Raw genomic sequence first — 12,018 nt, 5'->3', positions numbered from 1 at the left:
CTCTAAGAGGTGGATCAAAAAAGATCTTGCTGTGATTTATGTCAAAGAGTGTTCTTCCTATGTTTTCCTCTAAGAGTTTTATAGTGTCCGGTCTTACATTTAGGTCTCAAATTCATTTGGAGTTTATTTTTGTGTATGGTGTTAGGGAGTGTTCTAATTTCATTCTTTTACATGTAGCTGTCCAGTTTTCCCAGCACCACTTATTGAAGAGACTGTCTTTTCTCCATTGTATATCCTTGCCTCCTTTGTCATAGATTAGTTGACCACAGATGCGTGGGTTTACCTCTGGGCTTTCTATCTTGTTCCATTGATCTATGTTTCTGTTTTTGTGCCAGTACCATACTGTCTTGATTACTGTAGCTTTGTAGTATAGTCTGAAGTCAGGGAGTCTGATTCCTCCAGCTCCGTTTTTTTCCCTCAAGACTGCTTTGGCTATTCGGGGTCTTTTGTGTCTCCATACAAATTTTAAGATTTTTCATTCTAGTTCTGTAAAACATGCCATTGGTAATTTGATAGGGATTGCATTGAATCTGTAGATTGCTTTGGGTAGTATAGTCATTTTCACAGTATTGATTCTTCCAATCCAAGAACATGGTATATCTCTCCATCTGTTGGTATCATCTTTAATTTCTTTCATCAGTGTCTTATAGTTTTCTGCATACAGGTTTTTTGTCTCCCTAGGTAGGTTTATTCCTAGGCATTTTATTCTTTTTGTTGTAATGGTAAATGAGAGTGTTTCCTTAATTTCTCTTTCAGATTTTTCATCTTTAGTGTATAGGAATGCAAGAGATTTCTGTGCATTAATTTTGTATCCTGCAACTTTACCAAATTCATTGATTAGCTCTAGTACTTTTCTGGTGGCATCTTTAGGATTCTCTATGTATAGTATCATGTCATCTGCAGTGACAGTTTTACTTCTTTTCTAATTTGTATTTCTTTTTCTTCGTTGATTGCCGAGGCTAGGACTTCTAAAACTAAGTTGAATAATAGCAGTGAGAGTGGACATCCTTGTCGTGTTCCTGATCTTAGAGGAAATGCTTTCAGCTTTTCACCATTGAGAATGATGTTTGTTGTGGGTTCGTCGTATATGGCCTTTATTATGTTGAGGTAGGTTCCCTCTATGCCCACTTTCTGAAGAGTTTTTATCATAAATGGGTGTTAAATTTTGTCAAAAGCTTTTTCTGCATCTATTGAGGTGATCATATGGTTTTTTTCTTCAATTTGTTAATATGGTGTATCACATTGATTGATTTGCATATATTGAAGAATCCTTGCATCCCTGGGATAAGTCCCAGTTGATCATGGTGTATGATCCTTTTAATGTGTTGTTGGATTCTGTTTGCTAGTATTTTGTTGAGGATTTTTGCATCTATATTCATCAGTGATATTGGTCTGTAATTTTGAAAGCACTTATTTTTAGAAGCTTTAATTTGACCTGGGAAAATGAGTTCTCTTAAAACCTGACAAATAGTATAAGCCCCAAAGATTTTAAATCAAATAAGTCTTCCAACACAGAAGCATTCATAGGAAACTTTTAGTCTCTCAAAAAATAAAAAATTAAAATTAAAAAAATCACTCATGTTATCTAAAGAAAAGAGTATTAAAACAAATTATCTTAAGACAAATAAACACTCTTAAAAAAGGTTGTATTTTCTATCATTTTCTCCTTCAAAGAAACACAAACCAGTTCACTATCTTTTAATAACTTAAGACTACTGTAATCTAAAAACTTTAGAATACATGACACACGTCTTAGCTATCAAAGGTACCATTTAGATTTCACATATTAAACAGCTACAGTACAGCCTACAATGGCACAAGTACACCTAATACGTAAATATTAGTTCATCATTTAGATGGTCAAAAGTCAGAAGGAACTGAATGGTTTGCAAGGTACTTTGACTTACATGTGGTCACTAAAATCCAGTAAGTAATTCAAAGTATAGTAATATAATCGCAGGCAATTAAAGGCTCAAATATCACTCTAAAATTGAAGACATGAAAATAAAGACTGAAAACTTTGTGGTTCTCTATCTTTCATTCACATGGCTAGATATCAGAACTTTACTGTGGAAAATATAGTTATTAAATATGGTTTCCCCAGAAAACAATGAAGCTGCAGAAAGTACAAAAGGTGTCAAGATCCATAGTTTGCTTCATCAAATGCTTTTCTAGCTCGTTTCAGTTCTTCATTCATAGTAAACAAGTCTTTAACCCTAGCAAACTTTCTTCGGTCCTTTCAAATCAAGAAGACAATATCTTCAACTTGTACCCGACCTTGTCTTCCAATTGACATTGCCTTGTGAGTCATTTCAGTGATGAACTCTATGACAAGGTCTTCAAGAATATCTACTGACTCAGTATAAGGATTCTGATCATCCCCAAACCCATACATCATACACCGTAATTCTTTAGAAAAAAGTCTCTCTCTTTTACCCTGTCCACCTTCTGCACCTCCTCCAATTTCTTCATTTTCTTCCTCAAAGGTGGGGTCTTCTTTTTCACCTGCCATCCCAGCAGCCAGCCACCTCCAGGGCGCACCCGCCTCCCACGGAGCTGCTATTGCACACTTAAAAGGCTCCAGTGTAGTGTAAGCATAACTTTTATATGCCCTGAGAAACCAAAAAATTTGTGTGACCCACTTTATCGCGATACTCACTTTATAGCAATGGTCTGGAACCCAACCCGCAACATCTCTGAGGTGTGCCTATACACTTACATAACAAATACTTATACACACAGTTACATATTCCCCCACGTGTGTGCACATGTAAATGCATACCTGTGCATGCATTCATACGTGGACATGTCAACATGCACACACAAACTTATACACGTATACATGTACACATACATACACAAACACACATTCACACACGTGCATGTGCCTATACAACCCCCTGAGACCAAGCCTTGTTCAGAGGGTCTCCTGCCTTGATGAGACCTCAGAAACAGACCTCACTGGCCCAGGGAGAGTCCCCCCCTTCTTCCCTGATAGCCTGAGCTTTCTGGTCCCCCCACACTGGAAGCCACCACTCGGCGAGGTGGGGGTGGCCAGGTGCCCTGGGACAAGATAGGAGGTGATAAGCAGCCACCTGGCAGAAGCAATCTCCGCTGGGCCCAGCTTTCCCCAGGAAGCCCCCAGCTCTCTGGGGAAACAGCTCTGCTATGGGAGGAGGAAGGCCCAGTTTGGTGACCAGCTGTGTCACCCTGGTGGCATTCTTGGGTAGCCCCCTGCCCAGCCCCCCTCCCCCAGGTTGCTGTGAGGATTAGCTGGGAGGCTGTAGGTGGGAAGGCTTGGCAAACTGTGAAGTGCCTGCAAACACAAGGCCACTCTGTGGTTCTGCCATGGCTGGGAGGTGCCTGGGGATCCAGCTGTTTGCCCCCTTCTCCCTGCTCCCCTGAGAGCCACCATCACTCCCCAGTCCCTCCCTTCCTTCCCACAGAGGCCTCTGCTCCCCTCCCCCCACTTCCCAGCAGAAGGGCTGGAGCCAGACACTGAGATAAGGGGCTTGTTTTCTAAGGGCCTGGAATTCGGTGGAGATTGAGGGTCAGGGCCGGAGGGCACTGGCGCTGGGGGGTGGGGGTGGGCGGGGTTAGGGCATAGTGAGCCTTTCCTTGGGGCCCCAGACCCTATGGGGACTTGCAGTTTCCACCCTTTCGGGATGGCCCTGCAGGCACAGGGGGAGAGGTGGAGAGCTCCAGTTGTTGGGCTCCGTCTCCACCCCTGCTCCCTTCTCTTTCAGGGCCTCAAGCGTTCCAGCTGCCTCCTACCCCAATCCTTTGCCCATGCTGTTCTCTCTGCCCAGAACACTCTCCCCTCTGCCTTTGTCTGATTAACATCTTAATGTCTTCAAAGCTCAGCCCAATCACTGCTTCCTCCAGGAAGCCTGCCCTGATGCCTCAGCCAGGCCCAATGCAGCTTTTCGCAGCGCCAACAGGCAGCATCCTGTCCCCATCCCGAGGACCTGACCTCCAAGGGCAGGCTGCTTTGCTCTCCTTTATCCCCAGACCCAACCCGGAGCAGACGTATGGCAAAAGTCCGATGAAGGCCAGTGTCTGAGAGTCCTCTTTGCTGAGGGGTGCCCTGATCAGAGCTGTGGGTGCCTCTTCTGGTGACCTTCAGCCCCTCAGGACCGACTTCCTCCCGTGAGGAAGAGACATCTGTGGCCCACACTCTGGGAAGGGGAGCTGCTGAGTGGGGCTGGGCACTCAGATTGAGGCCTGTCCTCCTGGGGTGAGGGAAGGTCACCCTGCAGGAGGCCCAGCCCAGGCTGAGTCAGGCTGCACCCCACAGCAGCATGAAGCCCCTGCGCCCTGACTGTGACCAGTAACCACGATAAAGCAGCAGCAGTAAGAGAGCAAACACTCATACACAGTACTTACTACCAGCCAGGCACCAGGGTCAGCATGCAAAACCTTAAGTCATCAAATCCTCAACAGCGCATTTTGCATTTAAGGAGACTGAGGCACGGAGAGGTTAACTGACTTGTCCAAAGCCACATACCTGGTAAGTTGGGACTTGAGTCAGTCGGGTCCTTTTACCACTACCTCGCATGGCCCTGGGTGGAGGCAGTCCACCCGTCAAAGGCCGGTGGTATGGAGGAGGGGGCTCTCCGTGCACCCCTCTAATTCCGCCTCCATCTGAAGTCGGACGCTCATATGGGTTGCACCATCTTTGTTTCCCTCTGCCCGGCACCTAGACAATGCCTGACACCAGTGGGTGCTCAATAAATCTGTATAGAAAAAAGTAGATAATGGGAAGCTACTTTTTAGGGGCAACGTAACACAGTGGTTCAGAGTTGGACGCTCCTCGCCAAGTTCATTAGCTCTGTGCGTCTCAGCTTCCCTATCTATAAAACGGGATGAAAAGAGTACTTGTCTCCTAAGAACTGTTGAGAGGCTTTACTGCTTTAACACTTGTAAAGTGCCTGGGACAGTGCGGGGCACACGGTAAGAGGCACATGAGCGTCTGCTCTATAAAAACTTGCCTGGTCTCGGTTTCTTCTTGGGTAAGCAGAACCCTTCCTCTCCCTCATCCCTGGTTCGCGCGTCGCAGACCGCGACGAAGGTCGAACTACAACTCCCAGCACGCCGCGGGGGCCCTCTCCCGGACTTGCGCGGTGCCGGCCGTGACGAAGGCCGAACTACAACTCCCAGCATGCCGCGGGGCCGTCCCGCCAGCTCAGGTCGGCCGCGGCCGAAGTTCGGGAAGTCCTGCCGCTCGGATCCCGCCGCTCCCGGTCGCGCTCGCCGGGGAGGGTCGGGGCGGGGGAGCCGAGCGCTGCCCCCGCCATGCTCCGCAGACTGGCCCGGGCTGCGGCCCAGCAGCAGGGGGCCCTCTGGGCGCGGGGATCTGGGAGCCAGGCGGGGATCCCGACGCACGTGGTGGACCTGCGCAGCGACACGGTTACCAAGCCCGGGCCGGCCATGAGGCGCGCCATGGCCGAGGCGGTTGTGGGGGACGACGACTACGGCGAGGACCCCACCGTCCGCGGTGAGCCCGGCGTGCAGGCCGGGGCCGGGGGTCCTCGCGGCGACCCCAGTGCGCTGTCCGTGGTGCTGGCGGGAGAGGTGGCCCGGGACTCGGGGTGGCGGCTCAGCTGAAGGCTAGGCATTGCGCTTGGCGTCCTTGTGGCTCAGTCTGACGCATCACTCGAGAGCCTGTTAGAAATGTAGATTCTCGGGTCCCACACCGGACCTCCTGAGCCAGAATCTGCAGGTTAAAACAGGATCGCCGGGTGATTTGTGTGCTCATTAAAGTGTGGCCCCACTGCCCGATGAGATGGGTGTTATCTCATCTTGCAGAGGAGGGCTCTGAGCAGCTGAGCCAGGCACTCAAGTTGCCATACCTAGTAAATGGCAAAACAGGACTTGAACCCAGGTCTTCTCACTCTAGAACCGTTAGCTATTGTCCTGCACCCACCACCTTCCCACATGAAGACAAAGAGAAAACCCATCTAGAAAAGGGGATTCTCCACAGGCTGCACCACCCCCACCCCCCGACCGAGGAGTGAGTTCTAAAAACCTAGGGAGTGTTTTCAAGATGGTGACTGGTGCCACCACCCTGGGTTGAGAGTTGCTGCCTTAGTGAGCCATTGCTATTGCTGGAGTGTGTACAACCGTCAGCTGTGCCAGGGGCAAGCCTGAGGGTTACCACTTGAGCCCTGAGGGGCTGGATGTGGGGTCAGGTGGTGATGGGGCTGATCATGCATCCAGCAGACACCCACTTCTGCCTGGAACTTCAAAGATGCTGACCCGCTGCTCAGCAGGCAGCCTGATGCATAGTCACTCCCGCTGAGGTGAGGGAGATGGTGGGGTTAACGTGCATCCACAGAGAGTGCCTTGGGGACTGGCGGGTGGGGACACGGGACTCACAGGAAATGGGGACTTTGTGGAGGAACCTCTTAAAAGATGAGTGAAGTGCTCCACCCCCAACCCTGGGCAGGGAAGGGAGTGCTGGCTCACCGGGCAGAGGAACTGCAGAAGCAGAAGCATAGTGGTGCAAAAGGTGTTTGGGATACGGATAGGGAATGGGGCTGGAGTGGGTGTGTAGGAGAGCATTCCTGTCCCTGGAGGGGAGGCAGAAGGCAGATCCCACCAGTCTTGAAGGTCACGGCAAAGGCTTCATACTGTATGCCACAGGCAGAGGGGAGCCACAGTGAGCTTTAAAGCAGGAGCCGGAAGCCCCGCCCCCTCCAGCCCCCCAGAGTCTCTTTCTGAGGGCTCCAGTCCTTCTGTTCTGGGAGAGGAAGTCAGCAGAGAAACCGCAGGGCCCCACCTGCAAGGGACTGATGGGAAAGGAAGTGAGACAGGTGTGAGGTCTGGGTGGGACAGGAGGGTTCAAACCACAGAGTTTCAGTGTCGGGGGGAGAACATGGCCCAAGAGGAGGCGGGGCACAGAGGGTCGACTGAGGGGCCCCTGGACCCAGATGTGCAGCCACCAAGACCACAGGCTGCAGCTGGCAGACCGGGGCTGGCGTCCTGCTTGGCTACTCACCACAGCCTTGGGCAAGGTGCCCTCATCCGGACAAAGGGCTCATGGGGTCGGCAAGGAGAGGAATTTGAAAAGTGCCATTGTTGATGGGGCCACCCCGCCGGGCCCATCCCTTCCCATCTCAGAGCTGCAGGCCACGGCTGCGGAGCTGCTCGGGGTGGAGCGGACCCTGTTTGTGCCCACAAACACCATGGCCAACCTCATCTCTGGTGAGCACGGGGCGACTTCCATTTGCCCTCCAGGCCCTCCCTCCATGCTTCTCCCTTTTGTGCTGGGGGCTGTGACAACGTCAGTGGGGCTCCGAGCCATCTGGAACCTGTAACCACACCCTCCTCTCACCCCTTCCTGCCTGGGGGTCCTGCACTGAACTTTGTGACTTCCCAGCTTGCTGCCACACCTTTGTAAATTGTCCCTTTATCAAATACTCCCGATTCCCAGGGTGCGTGTGCCCTCTGTTTCCTGCTAGGGCCTGACTGATGCCCGTGCCCTGGGCTGCTTATCCCGCAAAGAGCAGCATCATGGCTGGCCTCCCCACGCAGGAGATACCCTGCAGGTGGGCTGCAGGGCACAGGGGTGTAGGGTGTGCAGCGCCCAATGATCCACAGGGTCACCGTCTTAGACTTGTGGACTTAGTGGGATGGTTTTCCAGCACATGGCAGGAAGGTGTCTTGAAGGGGCGCTCTTTCCTAATTGGCATAAGGCACTTGGGAGCTAGCTGTGGCCTTGGGGGTCAGTCCGGCTGAGCTAGTTGGGGACAGATGGGCCCCATGGGACTCGGTGCCAACACTGTCCCCCACCCCATCTACCTTAGTGATGTGTCACTGCCAGCGCCGGGGCTCCCAGCTCCTCCTTGGGCAGGAATGCCACCTCCACGTCTATGAGCAGGGCGGGGTGGCTCAGGTAAGGACCCAGAACCTCTCACCTGGGGCCAGCACAGGATGCTCAGCACTTGTGGAGAGAACCTGCCTCCCAGGCACCAAGTTGGGACCTGCAGAGGGAGAAATGGTGGCCTCTCCAGGGAAGGCAGTAAGGAGAGCCATTCCCAGATTGACCACACAGTGGCAGGCTCGGCTCAGGCCAGCCGGTTTGCTGGCTGTGCTTGGCACCCTGCTGCCCCCTAGTGGGAACCCAGAGCACTGGGCACTCAGGGAGGAGGGACCGCAACCTCTCAAGCAAACATGGTGCCTTCAGTCCTCCCCCACCCTTAGAGCTGGGATGTCTATGCCCACGTCCACAGCACAGGCGGAAGGCTCCACGGCGCAGAGCTGGGGAGGAGCAGACAGGACAGGGGTAGGAGGTGCTGCTGGACCCCTGGACCTTATCCTCTGCACGCCCACACCTGCAGATCGCTGGGGTGCACTCCCACCCCCTCCCAGACCTGCCCCATGGCACCCTGGACCTGGCTGAGCTGGAGAGGCTGGTCACACGGAGCCTTGGGAGCCGCTACCACCCAGTCTGTGAGCTCATCTGCCTGGAGAACACCCACAGCAGCTCAGGCGGCCGGGTCCTCCCCATCGAATACCTACGCCAGGTAGGCCTGGCCCCGCCACTGTGCCCCCACCACTAGCCAGCTGCTGGTTTTCTGTCCCTCAGGCCCCTCTCCTGGGGTTTAGTCCCCTCTGATACCTGCCTGGGTGCCCATCAGTGGCCAGAACTGCTGTGGGAGACATGGGTGCGGTTCTAGGCACAGATGCAAAGGGAATTATTGCCCCAGTGCCCAAGCTTTCCTCCAAAGAGCAGAGACCCAGTCCTCAGGGAGGCGAGTCCCCAAGCGGCACCACCTTGGTCTGGTCTTAGGGCCAGGGTGCGAGGGCTGGGCTCTGCTGCTCTCCCCTGCGAGAACTTGAGCGCTAACTAACCCTCCAGACCTATTCCTCACCTGGGAAACGGGACTGAGGGCATCCTTCCAACAGGGCTGTGGCGAGGCTTAGGTAAGATGAGGCATTCATCGCTTGGCCCGCAGTGAGCCCGCCATAAACAGGAGATAAAACCCTTATCATCGACCCCCTTTCACAGAGGACAGCCTCAGGCTCAGGCCCAGAGTGACTGCTCGGGTTCCAGATGGTCAAGCTTGTCACCAACCAGCTCTCCCGACTCAAACCCCTCATGCTTCCTCAAGGACACAAGCCCAGTGACCCTCCAGTGATCTTCTGGAGACCCATCCTCCCTCCGCCCCTCCCCCCAGCCTGGCCCTCTGACCCCTCCTGCCTCTCACCCCCAGGTGCACCTGCTGGCCCGGAGCTATGGGGTCCGGGTTCACCTGGATGGGGCCCGGCTGATGAACGCCGCGGTGGCTCTGTGCGTGCCCCCCGCCTGCATCGTGGAGCACTGCGATTCTGTGTCTCTCTGTTTCTCCAAGGTAGGGAAGCCGCTGGGCCACCCCCGACACGGGCGGGTAGAGGTGCCCACCGCAAGAGGCCGAGCTGGGTCCCCGAGCTCCTATGTTGGCAGCCGCTCACGCTGGGCCCCTCTAACCCCCTCCCCTGATGAGGCCACAGTGTCGCCCATCCCTGTCCCTTTTGCCCCCTCCAGAGCCCCGAGGACAGAGATGCACACCCATGGGCAGGCAGGCAGGACTCTCCTCTCTTCCCCCAGGGCCTCGGCGCACCAGTGGGGGCCCTGGTTGGGGGACCCAAGGACTTCACTGAAGAAGCCTGGCGCCTCCGGAAAGCCCTGGGTGGGGGGATGCGCCAGGCGGGGGTGCTGGCCGCAGCTGCCCTGGTGGGACTGACTGACGCTGAGGAGGTGCTGCTGAAGGACCACCAGAACGCCCAGAGGTTTGCCAAAGGTGCCTGGACACCCCCCACTTCCCTTTGGTCCCAGGGGTGTGCCTTGCGGGTCCCCTGTAGCAGGGCCCAAACCCCCAGCAGGTGTGCATCCCTCCAACTCTAGAAGGTGAAAGTTAGCCGCTGAGCCAGCAGGGGTGGGACCCAGGTGGTCTGTGCTTTACCAGACCACAACCTGTGCAGGGCCTAGACTAGTAGGCACCCAGTGGGTGTCAGTAATTTTCTGCAGGATCCAGCAGAATGTAGCCTTTAACTTGGGTTGAGTCCTCACAACAACCCCACGATGTCCCCACTTTACAGATGAGGAAACCTAGACCCCAAGAGGTTAACGGATTTGTCCAAGGTCACGGAGCTGAAAAGTAGCAGAGCCAAGCCTGCCCATGTTAGGACTAAGACTCCCTCTTTTCCTCCCACTACGGTTGGGCTGCCCTCTGCCTTTCCTGGGGTGACACGGCTGGAGTGGTAGGGATAGTGGTGGGGTACTGGGGTCGGGCTCCACTTACCACAGGACCTGGGCTCAGGGCTCCAGGAACTGGCATCCCCTGTCTGCTCCGTGGATCTCACCACCGTGGAGACGAACATGGTGATGGTGAGGGTGGATGGGCTGCCGCCCAAGGAGCTGTGCCAGCGCCTGCAGACCGTGAGCGCTGACGAGGTGGCCCAGACTGGCCGCGCGGTGCGCGTACTGCTGCTTCCCTGGACGGAGCGGTCAGTGCGAGCCGTGTGGCACCGCGACGTCTCTGCGCAGGACACCGAGCTGGCGCTGGGGAAGTGGGCGTTCGTGCTGAGGGCCCTGGGGATGGGGTGACGGACCCTGTGCCCTGGCTGGGATGGAGGGAGGCGGGGAGTGGAGGTGTCCCCGGGGGGCGGGTGGGAGGAGAGGCAGTGAAACGACACCCCTGTCATCCGCTGGTCTCCTTGGACCCCTTCACTTCCATGACACATGGGGCGAGGCCTTCTACCTGTTCATCCAGCAAACCTCGCGTGCCCGTGTCCGGGACAGGGGCCCAAGCATGCAGGGACAGGTGGGACCCCATGGCTCCCCCAGCACAGCCCAGGAGGCAGCCACGTGGCTCATGAGAGCATCTTGGGGACCTGCAGGAGGAAGCGTGAGAGGACACAGAAATGGACACTGGTATTGGGTGGCCTGGTAGGGGGCTGGGGCTTTACCTTGCAGTCATCTAATCCGTATTTACCTTTTTAAACAATAAAATTTTTTTGCTTATGAAATAATATGTCATTGCTGCACATAATTTGGGACAGGATCTCCTTTCTAGCAACCCCTGGGGTAATTTAATTTAGGCAGACTCAGTGGTTAAGACCACCCTCCTGCTGAAGTTAACGAGAAGACCTGGACAAAATATATATTTAAAAACCAGGGCTTCCCTGGTGGCGCAGTGGTTGGGAGTCCGCCTGCCAATGCAGGGAACGCGGGTTCGTGCCCCGGTCCGGGAGGATCCCACATGCCGCGGAGCGGCTAGGCCCGTGAGCCACAACAACTGAGCCTGCGCGTCTGGAGCCTGTGCTCCGCAACAAGAGAGGCCGAAACAGTGAGAGGCCCGCGCACCGCGATGAAGAGTGGCCCCCGCTTGCCACAACTAGAGAAAGCCCTCGCACAGAAACGAAGACCCAACACAGCCAAAAATAAATAAGTAAATAAATTTATTAAAAAAAAAAAAAAAATCTTTAAAAAAAAAAAAAAACCACCTAAGAATAACCACTGTTAATATTTTTGCATATTTCATTCTGGATATATACGTATGTATGTATATATATGAATCTGTGAATGTGTGTGCAGATTTTTTTAAATAGGGGAGACAGGCCATCACATCAGTGCTTTAGAAAGCCCTTAGTAGGAATCACAGGAGGAGGACTAGCTTTGTGAGGGTAGAGGATGACTTCAGTTTAAGAGTGTTGTTTTAGCCCCGGTGCACAAGTAGTGAGAAGTGGGCGGAAGCGTAGGCATGGTGCTCAGGAGAGGGCCCGGGCTGGAGGCATGATGGTGAACGTGAGCGAGAGAAGGCATCTGGCGGGCCAAAGAGGCCTGAAGCTCAGGACCCTCCTTCTTTGCCTCCCTCATTTTTTAAAAAACATTTATTTATTTATTTATATTGTTTTGCCACACTACACGGCACGTGGGATCTTAGTTCCCTGACCAGGGACCGAACCCGGGCCCCCTGCAATGGAAGTGCAGAGTCTTAACCACTGAACAACCAGGGAAGTCCCTGCCTCCTT

The 12,018-nt window shown here is 53.9% G+C and overlaps 1 protein-coding gene and 1 pseudogene across 1 annotated transcript; one reads left to right on the top strand and one right to left on the bottom strand.

Annotated features, from left to right (window-relative positions):
- Positions 1-2,137: 2,137 nt before the first annotated feature.
- Positions 2,138-4,715, bottom strand: LOC132355675 (transcription initiation factor TFIID subunit 13-like; annotated as a pseudogene).
- Positions 4,716-5,194: 479 nt separating this feature from the next.
- LOC132355677 (uncharacterized) lies at positions 5,195-11,016 on the top strand. The gene is made up of 7 exons (XM_059908163.1): positions 5,195-5,497; positions 7,123-7,206; positions 7,809-7,897; positions 8,343-8,528; positions 9,219-9,356; positions 9,593-9,785; positions 10,305-11,016. Exons 1-7 carry the CDS (start codon positions 5,296-5,298, stop codon positions 10,589-10,591), a joined length of 1,179 nt encoding a protein of 392 aa, XP_059764146.1. The 5' UTR covers positions 5,195-5,295; the 3' UTR covers positions 10,592-11,016.
- Positions 11,017-12,018: the final 1,002 nt, after the last annotated feature.

This window comes from Balaenoptera ricei, chromosome 20, assembly GCF_028023285.1.
Source record: "Balaenoptera ricei isolate mBalRic1 chromosome 20, mBalRic1.hap2, whole genome shotgun sequence".
Classification (NCBI taxonomy): domain Eukaryota; kingdom Metazoa; phylum Chordata; class Mammalia; order Artiodactyla; family Balaenopteridae; genus Balaenoptera; species Balaenoptera ricei.
The sequence above is the reverse complement of the archived record's forward strand: the minus strand, read 5'-3'. Positions and strand labels throughout refer to the sequence as shown.